Raw genomic sequence first — 20870 nt, 5'->3', positions numbered from 1 at the left:
AACATTGCCACCTATCTAATTCTGCTTCCATTTAAAACTCGGAGCTTCACCTGTGGCGAATAGCTCTTTAGGTAATGGCTCAATGGTATTGGCTACTAATTTTTATAGTGGTTTTATCTGAACAGAGAGAGACAGAATATAAACCAAAAATCCAGAACAAAAAAAAAAAAAATACATAAAAGATATAAATATCCATATATATTCACATCTCATTCTGTGAAATAAGTATTTGATCCCCAAAGAAAACAGTACTTGGTGGAGAAACCTTCGTCACCAGGTCGACCCACTCCTCTTTACAAGAACTGTCTAAATGTTTCAGGTTTCTTGTTTGCCGCTCTTGGAGACTGGTGAGGCCACTCCGTGATCATTAGGGCTGTTTGATATAACGATATATATCGGATGACGATATAAAAACGTCTATCGTTTCATTTTACGCTATCGTTTGTTTCGTGGTGTCGCAAAATAAACTGTTTACGGCAATATTTCTTCATCGTTTTGATGGTCACTGTAGTGGCTATATTAATTTCTTAAAGTTCTCTCTTTCTCTTATATTTTATATAACCACACTACAGACGGACACGCGCCTGTTTTTATGCATTATGGTTAGCAACAACGAGTCCGCTTGTTTATGTTCCACATAAACCTTTCACAATAAAGCTCAAGATCCTGTTGAGACTTTTCAAAATAAACTGAATCACGTGAAAGAGCAGATTATTTACGGGTGAGAATTTAAAAAAAGAGCCGCCAGGTGCTAAAAAATAAACCTTAGACTCAAACGTTAGAACAGGCTTTTCCCCGCAGCACGCTGTGTAATAAATACTCACAAAGAAAACGGCGGCCTTTACAATTTATGTCTAAAAATGTATAGTTTCATGCATCGGTTAAAACACTCGACTCCAGCTACATGACGCGCAGCTGGAAACACTTCCCGCAAGACGAGCTGCCCGAGATTCACAGAATTTACAGAAAATGTTACATTTTTGTGATTTATATCGTTATCAGGACGATAGAATTCTTATATCGGGATATGAGATTTTGGTCATGTCGCACAGCCCTAGTGATCATAATGTACTTTTTGGAATAAGTCTGAGCAGGAAAAGTGAGCTGTATTTAATACAGCAAGATGAGCAATATTAAAAGCATGGTTTTAAAAAAAGTATGCAAATATAGGACACTTTCCCAATGAAACAGATAATTAAATGAGAGAATAATACACTCTCCAAAGACAAGTAGAAACTAGATCAAACTGCATTTTGTACGATCTGAAGCTTTAATCAAAATCTCTTCTCACAGCAGCAAACAGTATTTTAATTAGTCTGTGCTTCTGCTGCTCAAACTGATTGAAAACCCTCCAGAGATCATTCATTGTGCCACTCTGTTATCAAATGGGCCAGTTATTTGAACAGCCTTTAAGCCCCTACGACCTGCCAAAAAAAAAAAAGCCAGAGTCAGATAAATTACAAACTACCTTTATAAATGCATTAAAAGCCAGCAGGAAAGATCCGGTCACATTTGACCTTTTTGGCATATCATGAAGTGGCACAGTCCCACATTCACACTCATAGAATAAGACCTGCTGACCTTGCTACCATCCCTCTATTAAACACACACACACACTAACAATAAGACTGAGAGGTCTAAAAGTGAATATGCTGCATGGACTGAGGCTAAAAATACTACAATGGCACGAAAAGCTGTTAACGAATTGTGTGAGAATCACGAGGAGTAGGAAGGTGGGAAGGAGGAGGAGAGGTGAGAGGAGGAGAGGCAACTAAAGCAGAGGGCCCATTAGAAAGCAGACGTGGCTCACTATAAATAGAACAGTGCCTGTCTGGCTGTGAAGGGTTGACAATCAAATCTTTCGTAGTCAAGCTGGAGCCTTGTGACAGCTTCCCCAGCTCTGACGGTTTGACTGGCGAAACATGCAAAACAGTGAGCCTTAAAAGTAATTCCTGTGTCAAGTCACATTTAGTTTCTAAATAAATTCTTTACATAATGCTTTTAAAGATTTTTGTGAACGCCAACTAAAGTAAATGCTAATGGTTAATTAATACAAAGATGCAGATTCTGTCATCCGACCATAAAAAAAAAATGCAGCGGTCACCATGATTTCCAATGATTTCAGTTTAAGATAATGTCAAGATCAAAGACCAGATGAACACGTGTATATGTGGATTAATTATTTAACTTCCACTATCTTGACATCAGCAGAAAAGATGGGCATCTAATTTTCCCATGTGCCAGCTTGTCAGTAAATAAGTTCGCTGATAACAAAAGACCTGACTCTGTGATACCTCTGAGTAGAAGTCTTGAACCAGCAATGAAGAACACTGGCTTGTGTGCATGTTGAGCCTGGGCTGATACTCTGGCTTTACGATGCGTATGGCTTTTAGCAGCATGTCCCTCTCATCTTGCCGGAAAACACATCGGTTGAACAGATCATCCACAGAGAGGCCATCCTCCTCCATCTGGCTCAGACACCTGGAAATGCAGAAACGTACAGTCTTTGTGCCACATGTATATTATCTCTTAAAACAAGGTTTTACTTATGTAATGTCAGTAGAGAGCTAAAGATACTAGTCAATGGGACAAGCTGTGACAGTATAAAAAAAAAAAAAGTAAAAAAGCCAGAATGCAATCATTTGCAATGAATTTAAACCCTGTTTTAATTTGAAAATACTACAAAGATAGTATGTACTACACAATATGTGTTAAAATGAGAAGATTTTTTTGAAGTGTGAAGAATATAAGCATATTTTAAATATGATGAAGCCAAAAAGTTATCACAGATGCCACAAAAGATTGAAAAGTTTTGCCATGCTTTAACGGCAGGTGGAAAATCTCGGGAAAACAGGTGCAGTGATTTATCAAAATGTGCAAACATAGAAAAAAAAAAATACAGCATATAAGCCAAAACAGAGTTTTTACAATTCTACTGAGCTCGAATGTTCTTCAGTATGACCAATTTTAACATTCCTCATTCTTTCCCCCCCAATTTCCCTCTTTAAAAAGGGCTTCTTCACAGCCACCCATTCACCCATTTCTGATGAGGCTTCAGCAAACAGAGTGGGAGTCGCAAGTTTGATTCCCACTTGGTATCCAGTAAGAGTCCTGGCTAGACTCCCACATGCTAAAACCAAGCCCTGGAATGGCGCGGCTCGGACACAAGCATTTCACTACAAGTTGTACTCTGTATGATTGTAAGTGACAAATAAAGGTTGTTGTTTGTTTAAATGGGTCGACTCAGGTCCAGCGTCAGGTCTTTGCTGAATTTTGTTTCATGACTTTCTGATACTGCTCATCAGCTGTAATTAGGCTTTTTAACTGTTTAGTTTCCTCATTTTTTTAAGGACACACTGCACACCATGCTGACATACAAGTGTTTGGTCAATAGCTCTTAACTCACCTCGTTGGTGTAAAAATGCTATTTTACATCTGCCAAACTGTGCTGTCTTTGGCATTTTTCATAGATTCAACTAACAAAAAGGAAACATAATGTTTTTGTGACAGGCTGATACAACAAAGTGGAAAAAAAAAACCTATGAAATTAAATTAAATTAAATTAAATTAGCAGAACTTCTGGCTCTGTGGAACTAAAACATCAAGAAATGATGGGTAGCTCAAGACTTTGCACAGTACAGTACAGGCTTCTCCCGTCCCGCAAAGAGTCATCACAGCAGGTAGCTCTGCATGTCAACTTTTACATCCAAGGCCCTTCCTGACGCAACACCAACAGGGATTTGTGTCTCTGGCTGGAATCACACCAATGGCCTTTCACTTGCCAAATGAATGTGCTGGAAGCAAAGCATAGTACTGTATATTTAAAAAATGTTCCTCAAACTCGTCGCAGAAGGTATTAGCACCTCTTCATTCCATCAGATTAGCCAGGGAGCACTCACAAAGCTAGCTGGAATGCCACTAAGAGGACACAAGAGGTAGATTTTCATTTTCAAAGGAGATTATGGTTATTATGATGGATCAGACCACAGAGTATGATCACGAGTCGAGTTTATAACATCTGACCTGCCTGCTGATGTGGGAAGAGGATAACTTAATTATATAACTTCCTGGCTCCCTGATTAATAAAAAACACAAACCTCTCTCTGGCATCATTGTATATGTTTCTTCTGTCCTGATCAAGAGTTGCAGAATATCAATTGAAGTATTTGCATTGACAAGCCTTCTGTCAGTCTCAAAAATATGAGTTTAATCAAGAGGCAGATGGCCACTGATGACACCAGTGAAATGTTTATTTAAACAGAATCTCCTAGAGAGAGCGCAGACTCCATGACTGGACTACAGAATACAGAAAACTCCAGTGTTGTTGGAATATAAATGAGAAGTGTAATGTAATGAGTAGTCCATAACTCAGTTTGATATACGATGCCTAAAAAGGTCTGTGAATTAATATTTTTTCCGTCTGCTGCAGCTTTATTCCTTTATGACTAGTGCGACTCAGGGGTTAAAAGGTCTGAGTACATTATTATGGATATGCAGTCCTATTAGATGTAAGATTTAATTCAGAATCTGCATATGCAAACTATGAAATACATATTATAAAGTATTTTAAGCCTCGGATTCAGGAGAAACACAGCGACTATAAACTGTACAAATAAAAAACAAAATAACAGACTATCAGTCCTGTGCATGCAGCATCTTTGAGATACTATTAGCTAGACAAAAAGTGATAATATTATTAAAAAATAATGTACATATAAAATGTAGGCAGCATGTTTGGCACCAGTGCTCCTTTAAAGTTAACAACAGAACTACATGACAAAGCCAAGAGAGGGGTGAGGAAAACCCATTTATCACTGACAACACGGATAACAGAGCTCTGCTTCACCCAGCACACCTTTTACTCAAGACAATTATAAATAACAGCACGTTAATTAGCAACTGGAGAAAACCCTGGCTCAGCAGTTTCCACCTATTGAGGCCCATCAGAAGTGCACTGTTCTGAAGTCACTGATTAACAAACAAAAGAGGGACTGTAATATTACTCAAAAGTTTGGGAATATTTTAAACGAGGCCAAAGAGGTAAGAAAAAAAAAAAAAAAAAAAAAAAAAAAGCATTTTCACTCATGCCTCAGAGTCTCTTGTGATGCAAGATGCAATTTTGTCCTGGGTAAATGAGAGAGCCCTGAACAAAGACAGGATTAGTCTGGGTGCTGGCAATGTGGTCCAAAGGAACAAAGAGGGCAGAGAGGTTGAAAGACAGAGCACAATCAGCCCTGTGACCGCTCTGCTGCACCTTAGGGAATATAGCGCTCTGGAGGATACAGGACTTATAAAGGCAAAATATAAAGGGATGAGAGTGTGTGTTTCAGAATGTTGCTGTGCATGTGAGAAAAAGAGAGAAGAAGCACACTGTTACACTGAGGGCAAGGATGCTGCAGGAGAGACTTTGGGGATTTCAGTATTAGAAGAGTATAGCAGTTGGACTAATAAAAAAAGAAAAAAAAGGGAGGGAGGGCATAGGGAAAACAGGGATTTAATGACAACAACAAAAAGTAGTGAAAGATAATGAATAAGGTAAGGGAAAGAAGAAGCTGCTTAGCCAGAGACAGAGCGGGAGGGCAGCACTGCTGAACAACAATGTCATATGAGCATCAGCTTACAGTGATCGATGGACCAACCAGATACCCACCGCCAACCCTAATGCCCTGCCACCTGTATCGCCACTGGAGCACACTGCCTAAGGTGATGTCCTCAGAGTCAAAGACTTAAGTGTCCGTGTTGTTCTGTACACGTTTTCAGCAAAAGCACGTGACATGACTAAGCAGATGAAATCTGGAAAAGTACTGATTACAGCCAGAAGTGACGTGAGGGTTGTCGGTCTTGCGTGCTGCTCAGTAACATTCAATATTCATTATTTACTGTTAGTTATGCTTATGTTGGTTGTTGCTGTGGTTTCCCTACTGTGTTGTGCTCTTTCTGCTTGTTCTTTTTTCCCAGCAGGTGATCAAGCAGATTTTTTGTTTCTTTTCTCTCTGTCTTTCTTCCCCCTGTTTTTCTTTCCCGCTCCTTTTCTTGAGCTTTTTCCCAACTGTACTTGTCTTTCCTATCCCCCGGTCCTGTCTGTTACCACTGTAATAACTTAAAAGTAAAAAAAAAAAAAAAAATAATAAACATCAATTAAGTGGACCAGGATGACAAAGCCGTAATGATCCACCTGGGAAAATAATTTTCTGGGCATTTTTCTTGGCCTTTAGACAATAATTCTGATTGCTACAGTGCCGAACGAGACAGGCAAAAAAAACAAACAAAGTTTGCGTGGTTGGAACAGAAACGGATGTTTATGACCTCAGAGAATTCTTAAAAGCCTTAAGAGGAAGTTTGAGCAGGACATTTTACAAGTCAATCTTTTCTGTATAAAGAATAATACCTGTATTCATTTATCATCCATGTTTCTCAGCTGCTGTCAGAATAACTTCTGTAGTCAGACAGCATTCTCATCAAGGACGCAGCATTTATGTAGCTGTGTTCAAACAGGGGCTGCATATTATAAAAGAGAGATAATAAAAAAACACAACCCCTGTGCTCTGTAGTTTTTCATCTGCTATAAGACTAATGTTAGGTTTATCAGAAAGGAAAAAAGAAAATTAAATATGAGCCCCGCGTCTGCCTCGGCAGCAGGGCCGGCTGCCTGCATTTTCTCCTAGTTGCTATCAAACAGGCACCGGTGCTGTGACAACATACAGGCTTCTCCTGAAACTGTGAGCTTTGCTTAGCAAGTTTATATTTTCTGAGTCTCATGCAATTCAGAAATTAAATTAATATAACTCTTTCCAGAAAGTTTTTTTAAAGTGTTTTAGAAACCACATTTTTATTTGAACATAACAAAGACATGCTGAAAGGTTGTTACTTGCTTATTCAAACATATACAGACATTTTGAATGGGATGCCAGCAGCATCTGTTAAAATATTTGGGATAAGAATGACAAAGGAAAAATTAAATAGGGGATTACTGCTTAAAAATTCTACAATTTATTAAATCTTGTGAAAACAAATGGTGCATTTATAATCTACCAGGTAAAATATTTTGGAATGATTCAAAGCAGCTAAAATTGACACAATTTAAAAGATAATATCTAACTTTAAAAAAAAATTCAATGGGCTCAAAAACACTTAAGTGAAAAAGGTTTTTAGCAGGATCCACAAATGTAGTTAAAACAGCTGACTTTTGGTCCAAACTTTTTTTAAAATGAAGTGGAATAACTTCCTACAGTGTAATGAATCAAAATTATAAAATGTTATTTGAAATCATGGATTCCACTTTCTCTTTGCTACAAAGAGCAATACTCAGGTTGGTTATTAGCATACCCTTCAAAAGCCACCTTTGATAATGTATAGAGGTGTGCAGTAGTGCATAAGGCACATCTGTGAAGGAGCGACATATGCTGACATCAAGAGGACATTTTAAAGAAAGGCTGGTTGCAGGCTAATATCAATATATTCCACCAGGGCGCCGCAGTAAAAGACTCCAGGTGCTAAGCTGACCTCCCTGAAGTCCTGGTGTGACCTCCAATATTAGCATTTAGCTGCATAAAATTCTTAAAGGGCATGCATTTTTGAAAAAATACATTTTTTAGGGTTAGAGGTTTTAAATTATTTGCAAATAATTGCACATTGGTTTTATTTATATTTTAAATAGCATCCAAACCCAGCTTGTAGCGATCTGTCAGGATGACCCAGTTATTGCTGAGATGGAACTGGGCTACACACTGTCAAGATTGTCCTTGATTAATACATTTGCAAAATCCAAGAAGAAATTAACTACACTACAGTTATTATCTGTATGGTTCAGCTGCCTTGTAGAAATTTAATTAGTCCTCACCCAGTCTCATTAAGACTGTGTCAAAATGCTGCCACAACCAAAACAAATTCAAGCGACCTTGTGAGAGCAGCACTAATTAATAGAGAGATTTACAACTGACAAAAAGTTGAGGAAATAATAATAATGCCATGCTGGATTGCCATGGAAACCACAAAAGTGATTAGTGCAAGTAGAAGGAATACTGGTAGGTGTCAGCTTAATACACAGTTTTATCAAAAAAAAGCATTCCTTAATTCTCCAGTGACACAAAAGACGACCAAACTGCAAAACAGACTTATAAAACAATAACAGACCACAATTCTTAGATGTGCATGGTATTAAAGAGCTCACCTTTGTAAAAACATATTAAGAGAATATAGGACATGCAGCTAGAAATCAAATTTTTTCAGCCCTGCAGGCTAAAGGAAAATGATTCCTTGAACACTACACGAAAAACATTCAATTGATGCTCTTAAAATGAGCAAGTATGTTACTATCACATCAGCAAAAACCTTAAGATAAATGCACTTTCACAGAAATTTCACCCAGAAGTAAAAAGCCTGAGCTGATTATGACCCCTGCTGGTAAATCTTGATGTTGCTACACAGTGTCAGCTCTCTTCTGAAATGTCACATATGCTGAAATACATGTGATGCAATGTGAAACACGTTGGTATAAACACACCTCTTTATGATCTCTGTGCGTGTGTATCTTTGCAACATACCTTGAAACAACCTTTGGGGAGCAGTTTGGGTTGCGACCCATACACTCCAAAGCAGCAAAGTAGGAACCACGATTTGGCTTCAGACCAGCCTCTTCTAAAAGAATAAACATGCGGCCAATCTGATTTAATGTACCCTACAAATGAAAGAGATATAAGGGAGAGCAGTGAGCCTAATTATCCTGAGTCCATGATACCAAGCAAACAAGTGAAAATTAAAGTCAACAGAATTAGTGACCAAAGATGAGGCGTAGTTTAGTTTCTTCGGATCATTATTAAAGGGCAGAGAGAATAAAAGCATGTTCAACTGCATGTTTGCCCACAGATATTTGAAAAGGGCCCTAAACAATTAAGTGCCAGTGGGCCCATGTAGGGCTGTTCGATATAACGATATGAATCGTCGTTTCATTTTACGCTATCGTTTGTTTCGTGGTGTCGCAAAATAAACTGTTTACGGCAATATTTTTTCATCGTTTTGATGGTCACTGTAGTGGCTATATTAATTTCTTAAAGTTCTCTCTTTCTCTTATATTTAATATAACCACACTAAGGACGGACAAGCGCCTGATTTTATGCGTTGTGGTTAGCAACAACGACGGTAACAGCATCGCGTGTCCGCTTGTTTATGTTCCACGTAAACCTTTCACAATAAAGCTCAAGATCCTGTTGAGACTTTTCAAAATAAACTGAATCACGTGAAAGAGCAGATTATTTACGGGTGAGAATTTAAAAAAGAGCCGCCAGGTGCTAAAAAATAGACCTTAGACTCAAACGTTAGAACAGGCTTTTCCCCGCAGCACGCCGTGTAACAAATACTCACAAAGAAAACAGCGGCCTTTACAACTTATGTCTAAAAATGTATAGTTTCATGCATCGGTTAAAACACGCCATTCCAACTACATAACGCTCAGCAGGAAACACTTCCCGCAAGACGAGCTGCCCGAGATTCACAGAATTTACAGAAAATGTTACGTTTTTGTGATTTATATCGTTATCAGGACGATAGAATTCTTATATCGGGATATGAGATTTTGGTCATATCGCACAGCCCTAGGTCCATGGATGTTTGTCACAGAACATATTTTGACGCATTACACTTAAAAAAAGCACAAGCAATAAAAGTCATGTCTGAATTTCCTTTAGCTGCTTTGCTCATCTCCTGAATTTTATTTCTGAACTCACCTTTTTGGCCCACACCCTCATCATGATGTTGTAAACGCCTGTGTTGAGATGTTTTCGTCGACTCATAACTCTGTGCTGACTGAGCAGGAAATTATGTGCCCGCTCGATGTCCCCGGCAAATATACAGGCCTCCAAGTATGAGCAGATGCTAAGACTGATGTCCTGACACGCATTTCCCACACTGCCCTCCTGCATGCGTTCTGGTTTACTTGACAATGTCCAATGGCTTACTTGTTGATTGAGTCTCTTCTCCAGCTCCTCCACCTCAGCCAACTCCTCAGCTGTGCGCTGAGGGTCAGTACCAGTCAGTTCAGTTCCCTTTTTTTCAAGAGCATGTGTTTTAGAGTCTTTTCGTTTCTTTTTAGATGCTTTTTGTGGCACGGTGGCTGCTCCTGCCATGGCAGTTGCAGCAGCTGCTGTAGCTGTCGAAGAAACTGCAGCTCGTATTTCATCTGACAGTTTTGAATGACCTCTGCTCTTTTTAACTCCAGTAGATATTGTTTTATGTGTTGTACCGGTGGACATCAAGCTGCTTTTGGTACCTTTAGATGATGATGTTTGTAGTTTTTCTTTGACACATATTTGCATTTTTTGCTGGAGGTGCTGCTGTTTTTTAAGTTTGTTCTTCTTCTCTTGAGTTAGTTTTTCTATCCAGCGGCGGGGCTGAGATTTAAAGGAGCCTTTATCGCCAGTCTGTCCAGATTTAGGAATATCAGTTTTCTCCTGGGGTGTGCTTCTGTGGCCCTTACCAGATGAAGTACCTCTTCCATGAGAAGGCGCCTTCATAAACTGCACCTTTGCATGTTGGACATCTAGAACGACGTCAGATTGTAGTTGCTGGATTCTGGCCTCAAGCACTGAGAGGGAACATTACAAAAATGTTACTAAAGGAGTAATACAGAAAGCACCACAGTCTACATTAGCCTGTAAAATACTATAATAACATATCACAAACAACACAAAGATCTAGAACTGCCATCTGCAGTCACATACCGTCTAACAGCTGAAACTGTCTCAGTGCACGTTTCTTTGCTTCATCGGTCTTTGGAATTCTAGATGAAACATTTATGTTTTGAAGCTGCAAAGATGTTCCTATAAAACAAACAAACAAACAAATGATGAGATATTATTTAGGATCTTAGGCCTGGCTTTTCACTTTTGAAGGCATTTTGTTTATTGTTTAAAGATACAGACAACTACAATGCAAACATTTAGGTTACTTGTGTAACCCTGGTTCTCAGAGCAGCATCAGTGAGATGTCTAACTATGGAATGTGCCTTCCTGCGAATTCCTCAGAAGCATTTATCTCACATCTCACCCCTGCCCACCCACCTCACTAATCTGAGCCATGGTCTGAGTAACCCCCATCACTTAGGCCACTCACACACGGACTCAATTCAATTTAGGCTACACTGGAAACATCAAGCCTGTAAAACCGGAAAGATGTGAGAGGTGAAGACCAGCTTGCTGCTGCTCATATGTTCTGAATTGACACCTCTCTGAAAAGGGCCCCGAACGCTGCCAGACCACAAGTGGAGTGAGCCTCCAGGCCCTCTGGTGCCTGCTGCCCTAAACCTACCCAAGAGCAATCACCTACACAATCCATTGTGAGAGCCGCTGCTTAGTGATAGACGTGCCCTTATGAGGCCCTGCCCATGAAAATAAAACGCTGGTATTGGTATGGCATGGCTGGTATGACATTGTCTGTCCTCACAAGAACGTGATGTATATGTATATGTAGCTTTTGGGCCTCTCGCTTTTGGAGAAGCCCAAAAGCGAGAGGCCCCAGATAATTTATGTGCAATTGCTGGAGAGTGCTGCTTCAGAGACCTCTCACAGTTTGCCCTTCGTGAACACCCTCCGAACCAAACAGGCCTGGATAGGTAGTGACCACATGCCGAGACTGCACAGTGCCCATAGACACCGCCTGAGTCAGAAAAGCTGCATTTTTTTTTTCTCCTCTCCTCCTCTCCCTTAGCTTCCCTGCTTAGCCTCTTATGTCCTTGTCTAGTCTCGTGGTTTTTTTTGTATTACTTTTCCCTGGAACACTCTCTCACAGTCTGTTCTCTAAAACCTAAAAGAGGAGTTATGGATTTGGATTTGATCAACTGGTCTCTGAATGCAATCGACACCCCTTCTCAACGAGAAGTCTGGGCTCGGGTGAGCCTGACTGCTGAAGATATCTACCTATTCGGAACCATGGTAACAGGGTTCTTGCTGATCGGAGCTGGCTTGGCCCTGACTTATCGAAGAATTAAGGAAGCGGAACCGGTTGTTCAAACCCCCACAAGGCTGCCCGCTGGGATTGAAATGATGGGACGAGGCGTGAGTTTCTAAAAATGGGCTCATTGAGTGCAGCACGGAGAAGATCTTGGAGAACGCACGGCTGCCGTGAATACTCAGAACAAGACCTCTGAGTGAAAAACTGGATTACATCTGGAGGGGCTAGCTCGAACAACACCTTTGAGCGCAAATTCGATCACATCTTGGGGAAGTGCACTGCGGTCGTGAGTTCTCAGAACCTGCTCTTTGAGCAAAAAGAACGACAACATCACGGAACGTAAGTTTGGATAACATCATAGAAAGCTCACGGCTCTCCAACGGGAGATTGAGAGACCAGTGTTGGACTGTTAGAACAGCTTTGAAATTCATATGAGTTGTTCGCACTAAAGTAAAAACCATCATCACTTCATGCGGAGACCCCTTTGGCGCCAGCTGCGGCCTCAAGGCAGGAGCTGAACACAACACCCTGATAACAACTGTGTTTAGACTGTTCCCCCCATTCCACGCCTTCGATGCTTGTGCCCTACCGGGGAAGATGGCAGTCAACTGGACCAGCGCAGACATGCTGCAGGACCAGATGTGCTGTCTACACCGGCTCTCTCTTACCCTTTACCCGCCCCTGTTGCTCGTCTTGTGTTTCTATGGTGTATTGATAGTCATGTGCTTTTTGTGCTGAGGTGTTTTTTCTGTTATCAAACTGTTCTCCCACTAGGAGCTCAGTCTGAGTGGAGTTTTTTTTCTCCTCCTCTTACCTCATGTTATGTATTTTCGTTGTTTTTCTCCTATCAGCCTACCTTTCTGACATGTCTCCCCAATGTGATGTTTGTGTAAAGTTGGTCAGAAGGTTCCTTTGTAAGTGCGCATGCGCCATTAGCATGTTGCCTGCTGTAACCCTAATTTCCTTCGGGATTAATAAAGTATTCTGATTCTGATTCTGATATCGCCAGTTGCGTAATGTCAGCAAAGTCGCCGTGTTACCAGTGCTCTCTATGCACCATGGTTCACAGGAGTCAGTCCGAGAGAAGCTGTCCCAGTGGTGAAACTCCTTCATAAACAGTCGTCCGAGCCACACCGCCAGGATGGCAGAGCCGATCGGACCAATTAGCTAAAGGGATAATCTGAAGGAGATGAAAGTTGAAATTTGTCATACCCCAACCCGCCACCTTCCCACCAGCCCCCATTCCCTCGTGTCAAAACGTCAAAAATCCTGGCAATATTGAATTGAATTGACCCCGGGCTGTATTTTACCTCCACATGCAATCACGGTATAAAGAAAGTATTTGCTTTTTCAGTTCTATGGTTTTACATATCAGGATGTAATTAATAATCATCTGACACTTACCAACTCTTACAATTAGGCACACACAATCTCATATGAACAACAACAAATGCCATATTACACTGTGTCATTATTTATTTATCAAAAACTAAGCCAAGATGCAGAAGCAGTGTGTTGAAAATCTACGTACACCTTTGCTTCCATTGGATTTAAAAAGGTAACTAGCAGCCACCTGCTATTAATTAAATGCACCTTATTAACTGATCATGAGCAAGTGTGAGCACCTCTATGAAAACAGAGGTTTTGGCTGTCAGGTGTGTGCTGACACCAAGACAATGAGGAGAGAAATCAGCAATGATCTTAAAAGGAACTGATCCTACTCCACTCTCTGCAATTCTCAGAGAAATTACAAAAAAAACCCCAAAGAGCTCTATCTCAGACCCTAGATTGTTCAGATGGCATGCTAAATCTTAAAGCACAAATGAACTGAAGCAATGCTGCAAAGAACAGGGGGGCAGTATTCTTCTACAATGATGTGACAGGCTGATAAAGTCGGATAAAAAACATTGCTTCAAGTTACTGCTGCTAATAGAGGTTCTACACGCTGCTTTTGGCTCGATTTCTGTTAAATAAATAATGACACGTGTGGTGTGTCGTGTGTTGCGCTTCATTTCAACTTTCATTTACCTCATTTTAAAACCTGGTGCGGATCAAATGCTTTATAATTATATCCTGATATGTGAAACCTTAAAATTTAGTTTACTTTAGTTTTACCATTACTGCACAGAGGAGTAGGTTCAACGTTTTCCTCAAGGACGAGGAGAGCAAAGCACCGCCAAGCTTCCGACTGAGCCCACGCATCACCAGCAATATCTGAATTACTAACACGAAATCCGACAGGGAATCCCTGCGTTCAGTCAGCACACAAAGGCAATGATATACAACAAAGAGTCCCAAAAGAAAGTCGCCAAATGTGCCCCTCACATTGCAGTTACACTGTTGTTTTCTCACCTGATATCCATCTAACTGTGCCACCTCTCACCGACGCACACAGCTGACAGCAGTCCGCAAAAGACACGCGGACAGCGCATTTTTCAATTACGCTCCGACGACTCAGAAGTTTGGCAAAGGCACAAACTCTAAGAAGAGACATGTTGACATGTAATAACCGCGTTACTTCAGAACACTAGGCAGCCATCTTAAATGAGACCAAGCTAATCGCAAGGAGCGATATTCGATGTTAAAGGCTCGATGAGTCGAGTGCAGACTAATCGAGTTAAGCGTTGTTGTTTAACGTATTTGAATGACCAACACTAATTAGACAACAACTTCTTCTTCCCAGGTGATGTGTATTCATTTATTTCTCCCTTGAATATTTTAGAATTTTAAAATTTTATTCAAATTTATACTTTTTTCTTTCTGTTTAACAATTAATAGATGGACTTTTCATAGTGCTAGCCGGTTGAGTTCTGATATCATGACTCTTTTGACTGTCAAACAGTGGAGCAAAGAGGCCCATACAAAGATAAATGTACACTGCCTACAGTCAACATAAAGGAGTGACTTTTCTGGCATGTTGGTATACATGTACAAGATAGCAGCAAGGTCAGGCGGTAGAACTTTACTTTTGGACTGTGCATCTCAAACCACTGGCTTGTATATAAGAGAGACTGTTCGCTATTGAACAAGAAATATCTTAAAAGCTTTTGCCTGCAGTTGTCCATAATCTAAAGCAAGTCAAGATCCCAGCATCTAGCTGACTGACCATCCTCCTCCTCTCAAACACATGTTGCTCCGGGAGGACACTTCGGTACTTCCCGAGAACCTCACAACCACTACCAGATGTGTGTTGGGAGAGATACCGACATCTGCCACTTCAATGGGATGGTGCTACCTCTGTGTGTGTTAATGTGGAAATCCCAGAAATACAGTATGTCGGCTTGCATGAACACCAGCAGTGCTTTGCCAAAAACCTTCAGAAATATAGGAATTCCAACTCCCAAAAACCTGCCTTTGTAGTGGTTCTGTTACACTAACACACATTTGAGGAAGGTCTATGACTTTTGCTGAGAAATTTTAAGAGAGTCCAAAATTTTCGTTCGATTTTCACTAATTTGGTTATGTAAGTTTTACCATCAGAGAAAATGTTTAAAAAATGTCATTTATATGACACTAAAAAATTTTTAACTACTTAATTTTCTGTGTTTTCAGCAGCATCGGTGAAATATTTATCTGCTGCACAGTGTGGTGTACTAAAAGATGAATTATGTTTGGCCTGTAGGTGGCAGTCTCACCACAGCCATTCAAGATGGGGCCTGAAGTCAAATTGGTGGCAAAGGTGAAAATGACTGTCTTACACGATTATTGAGTAATAAGCAGTAATGTGGCCGAATTCTCTATGTACTAGTTATATATACTAAAATCTGCTTGGATTTCTTGGATTTTCATTATTGTAGTATCAGTCATCTGTGTGCAGATCTAAATACTGAATATTAAGCGGGTAATGTAACTAATTTGCATAAGATCTTTTATTGTGTAAATGTTAATTAAAATGTACATTTGGTTTAACGTTCTCTTTAAGGAACTTAAAGCTTCTACGCTGAATGCCATCAAACTCAGTCAGGTGAGTATGACTTTTAAAGTACAGTAGTACAGTATTTACACTCCTGCAGTTATTCTGGCAGTTACTTGATCTAAACTTCCAGGAAATATTGCATTCTATCTTACCTTTATTGCCAGTGAAGTAATCTGAGGCTCGTAGTGAAACACGTAACATGCTCTCCTGCTGTCTAAGCCCAGAGTACTCGTTATGGCCTGTTGGAAATTATTGTCTTCTTTTTCTAGACAGCTTTTGAAGTTCAACTTTCATATATTTTAAATTAAGTGTGACACAGCTTCAAATTGAAAGTAAAACTGAATTTATTTCATTCACATCCTGTATACTTTCTGACCCCCAGCAGTGTCAGCCTCCCCTTGTCATGCGTCCATAAAGCATTCTTAAACACTTTAGCAGCTCTTTGTGTCTCGGCAGGCTGCAGGTTAACACAAGCACTACTTGACAGAGAGAAAGAGAGAAGGGAGGGGGGCCAAAGAGGGAAATGAGGTCCGGGCAGTACATCTTTTCTCAGTGGAGGCAGCGGCTGAGAGCACAGCGGTGGGTGTCTGCTACTGAGCTGTAGGTGAGGATCAGGAGGTGTTTGTTGCAACGGTTCACGAGCAGGGCCCCTTGACAGCCTCGTTTGATGTGGTTTGGCCCCTGTCGGCGGCTGGCTCTTTGCACTGGTGTGACAGTCATTGCCGGGTGAGTGACTGTCAATGCCCCGACCGACAAAAGAGGAGAAGACAGGCATTCATGAGGCCTGATAATGGCCAGGCCAGGACAAGGCTGCCATTCTCATACACTTTGATCATGTGGATTCTTTTGCACACCTTTGTAGGGGCTCCCTATTTGTTTAACACATTGAAGACGGCGGTTTTTGAAACTGCTTCACCTGGTTAGGGAAATTTGATGGAGAGATGCGTGTATTGCTAAATGCCTTTGGCATGTGTTTGTGTGTGCTTGTTAACCTCTCCTTGGTGTGCACTCTACATCACTTACATTGTAATAATGTGGTAGCTTGTGTGTGGAAAGCAGGCTTCTTCACCCAGCTTCTCTATAGAACCTCCATACATGAACCTCGGAATTCATTTTTTAAAATATATCTTCTACTCCAAGACCATACATTACAAAAACTGCTCATCCCATATCCATTAATGTCCATTACAGGGAGACTGACCTCAGAAGAATCTTGTGGTCTTATTTAAGGGCCTTTAATGGACTGATGTACTCACACTACTCTTACAGATTTTCCACACTCGTCCATCTTAAGATCGATTGAGATAGTGAAGACGTTAAAATGTCCTGTCACATTTCGTGCCACGCATTTACATGTTTATCTTTTTGGAATAATTTAGGAGAACCATGGTGTTGGGCCAATCTCCATATCAAGATTTTATTTCCATCCACAAAAAATGTATCTGTTTCATCTGTGTCTTTTTTTATATGCCTCTGATAGATCAGATTATCTGTCTACAGAGGTTTAATCATTCCTAACAACAACTTGTGAAGAACTGTGAGTCTGCATCTCTCATAACTTTTGACACCATCAGATATACAATCCAGTTATCATAACATTGCTGACAATAGACAGTAGTCACGAAGCAGGACATGCAAATGTCCTCAGTGGACAGCATCCGTACATTTGTCAGCCAGCTACATCTCACAGATAGCGAGCACACCTGTGCTAGCTCTAGAACAACAACTCTTGGACGCTCTGAAATGATAAGCAATTACTGCCACTGAGTGACGTGTATGAGACAACTTCCTTAGGTGAGTGTTTTAATATTTTATGCTTTGGAATAAGAGGAAGCAAGGTATTTTATCTGTGACGATTCTTATCTAAAACAACGATAACAAACACACCAAAGTTTTAAACTAGCACAATGTGAGGCTGCTTAAAAGCACTATTTCAAGGGTAAGTAGCTACAGGAGAAAGAGCGAGACAAGGATTTAGCAGGAAGGCAAAACAATTAATAATAGGGAGCTATTACTGAGGGTTTGTCAGTTCTAGGAAGGGGGTCATATTTCAGACCCTTTTGAAGACTTTGATGGTACAAAACAGGCCTCATTATAGAGATATTATCTCTATTCATACACTTACAGAGCCGCTTGGATCCCTGCTGGGAGAGATTAGGTTCCTCTACTTGGGAACATCCTCCATGGGTGCCGGCTCTCACTGTTTTCAGTTCATGGCACACCCACGCTGCATGGCTCAACTCCGTTAAGGGGGAAACTAATCCAGGATCTTTTTAGCCATTACTCTTTGGATGACATTGCTAGTCTTACGGTTGGTCTTTCTACCATGTTTTTTTGAAAAAAAAAAAACCCACCTCAAGCACTATTAGATGGAATACGTTGACATTTTGTGCAGAGATACATGGTCCCCAGGGGGCACATCTCACTGACTTTCTCAGTCACCTGATATTTCCCCTTTCCAGGCATGGCATTTGTGGTGTTCTCAACCACTACCGGATGGATTGCCATCATATTCTGCACAGATATTCTTGCCCACACACATTAGTATGAATTGAGATCAATTCTTTAACCTTTCTGCTACTGCCATCATTAAAATTGTAATTTTTTCCACTGCTTCTTAAATGTCTAATTAATGGTATTCCTTTATGCAGGGTCTGTATTTGGAAATGATAGCATGCTCGTGCAATGATGCTTAGAGCAAAGATCTAAGAACTACTACTATAGCCTCAAAAAGCCATTAGCACCAGTCCTGCATTTTTTCAAAGCTCCACTTGTGCTCGTTTCTGCTCTATAAAATTAGAAATTATGCATCCCTACATGCTGACTTGGTTACAAATTGAAAACATAAACTAGACTCTGAACAAAACTAGCTTAAATGGAAATTTAATCAATTCTTAGTATCTGTTATAATTGTGAATCACAAATTGCTGTAGTTTCTGACATCAAACATTCACACTATAAAACATCAAGACATTGCATGCTAAGATATTAAAACAAAGAGACACGTTATGCTTGTGTGTGTGCTCTGGCACTGAGCTCAGACTCCAAAAATGTACTTCTAAGACACCACAAAGCAATCTGCTGCCACATCTGATTTTCGCATGACGACTGAGCTTTGTTGTTGACCTCAGGAGGCGCTCGGATTTTTGACAAGTTCTGCTCTACATTGGAATGATTGTATGATTTTAATTACAGGAAATTTCAGAATAGGAAGGACAACTGGGACTTCCTTGGGACTCTTTTTGCCCATTTTGCTGTCCATGGCTTTATGTCTTTGTATTGTTGTGTTTTGGCAGTGACACAAACGTAATTATTTGTATTTAATTATTCTTTACTTTAAGTGGGCTTCTCTTCTTGACTAAAATACTTTTTAAAAAATTGTATTGCACATTTTGGGAGTGTCTGACGTTGTTTTGAGCATCATTAGTGAAATATTGTAAAAGTACATGTTGAGGCCAATGAAGAGCTTAGAGTAAATAACATGTGCAGCAACCTGGGAGCTTCCTTTGTCCAAGAATAGTAAGCAGAGGGAATTCAGCAAAGGGAAAAAAAGGGGGCTTTTGTTCATGACGAAGCAAAGACCTTACGTCAATTTCATAACAAAGACCTTCTTCCGACCGGGCAAAGACAGAATGTTAGGTTGACTGGTGATTCTAAATTGTCTGTAGGTCTGAATGGGAGAGTGACTGGTTTCAGCCTTGTGATAGACCTCTTCAGGATGTACCCTGGCTCTCTCCATATGGCAGCTGGGATAGGCTCTAGCCCAATCACGACCCTGAATTGGATAAGCGGACAAAAATAGATGGAGAGATGCTTCTCTTCGTCTGCATGTTCCTCTTACTATTTTAAGTGATGCTGATAAGCTCGTTTAAAGCTCCTTTAAATTCTGATAAGCTGAAGAGAAATGGAAGCAACGTTTTTAGATTTATGCTGAAACTAGTCTTTACATGGAGGCTGGCAGGCACCAAGTTCAAGATCACAATGGCATGTATAGGAATGGTTTGAGCGATCTGGGATTAAAAGTTGAGCGTAATTAGTATGTGACAGAACGCTACAACAAAGGTGGACATCCAGGCAATGATATACCTGCTGCTCGGTCTGTGGCTTCTTGTCAGACTCGGGGACCACAACATTGTTTTTTGTAGACATTTCCCTCATTACTGGGTTTCAAAAATGTCGGTTTACTATTTTAGTACCTGGTCAGTACCAGGTACTATGACCTAATATGAAACCCTGAAAGCTGGGGCAAACTGCGGCCATGCAAAAAGGGCTCAAGTCTCTAGCGGCAGTCAAAAAGCCCACAGAGTGTGAAGTGACTGTCCCACTTGTGAACGTGAAGCCCTCGGAAACACCTCCAGCACTGGACAAGTGTGGCCTCAGGTCAGGGTGCTAATTGAAACGAGGACCCAAATAAAGAAAAGGAGATGAGTGGCAAAGCTAATTGGTAATTTTTTTCATCTTGTGTTCTACGCTCTTACGCATACTTTTGAATCGCATTAGTTGTTCCTGGCTGCTGGCTTTATGTTATATTCACCATAAAGATAAAAGAAAAGAAGAAAGGAAGTGAATCTTTTTACCAAAATGACAAAATTTTCCATAAATTTCAAAACTATTCAAGAGTTTTTTGTTAGTTTTCTTTATATTGTTAAAAATTGTAATAAAATAACGCATTGACTGTGCTCGTTTACCTTGATCTAATCAGGCTTATTACACAGCCTCTAAAAACAGACAAGTGTGTGAACTCACAAAAAAAGGTGTTCTTCATTTCCATCCTGCTCTGCCAAATTAAATGGTAAAGATCAGAGACGCCGTTCCATTGAAATATTAACAAAGGTGATCAGAAAGACTCTCAGACTTCATCTGGACTAGGTCTACCAACACTCACAACCTGCTCTGTGTTTCTGACTGCTTGATGATTCAAACCAGCAACCATTAAAAAAAAGGGGGGGAAGGCTCCCTTAATTTGCCCCATGTGCAGAGTGAAAGTGTCAAAAAAGGTTTAACTGGACAG

General features: G+C 40.4%; 1 protein-coding gene across 2 annotated transcripts in view; it reads right to left on the bottom strand.

Annotated features, from left to right (window-relative positions):
• Nucleotides 1-14496, bottom strand: part of polrmt (polymerase (RNA) mitochondrial (DNA directed)) — a 71413-nt gene extending 56917 nt beyond the window's left edge. For both annotated transcript variants that reach the window (XR_005699047.1, XM_040052779.1), the window contains exons 1-5: nt 14296-14496; nt 10716-10814; nt 9723-10579; nt 8544-8677; nt 2295-2481 (exon numbers count right to left, since the gene is read on the bottom strand). Coding sequence is in view for 1 of the 2 variants with exons in the window: in XM_040052779.1 (XP_039908713.1) it covers nt 2295-2481; nt 8544-8677; nt 9723-10579; nt 10716-10814; nt 14296-14437 (1419 nt within the window). In the remaining variant the exon portion in view is untranslated. The remainder of the gene's footprint in view (nt 1-2294; nt 2482-8543; nt 8678-9722; nt 10580-10715; nt 10815-14295) is intronic.
• Between the last annotated feature and the right edge of the window lie 6374 nt (nt 14497-20870).

This window comes from Simochromis diagramma, unplaced genomic scaffold (genome assembly GCF_900408965.1).
Source record: "Simochromis diagramma unplaced genomic scaffold, fSimDia1.1 OVJJ01000419.1, whole genome shotgun sequence".
In the NCBI taxonomy this organism is placed as follows: Eukaryota; Metazoa; Chordata; class Actinopteri; order Cichliformes; family Cichlidae; genus Simochromis; species Simochromis diagramma.
The sequence above is the reverse complement of the archived record's forward strand: the minus strand, read 5'-3'. Positions and strand labels throughout refer to the sequence as shown.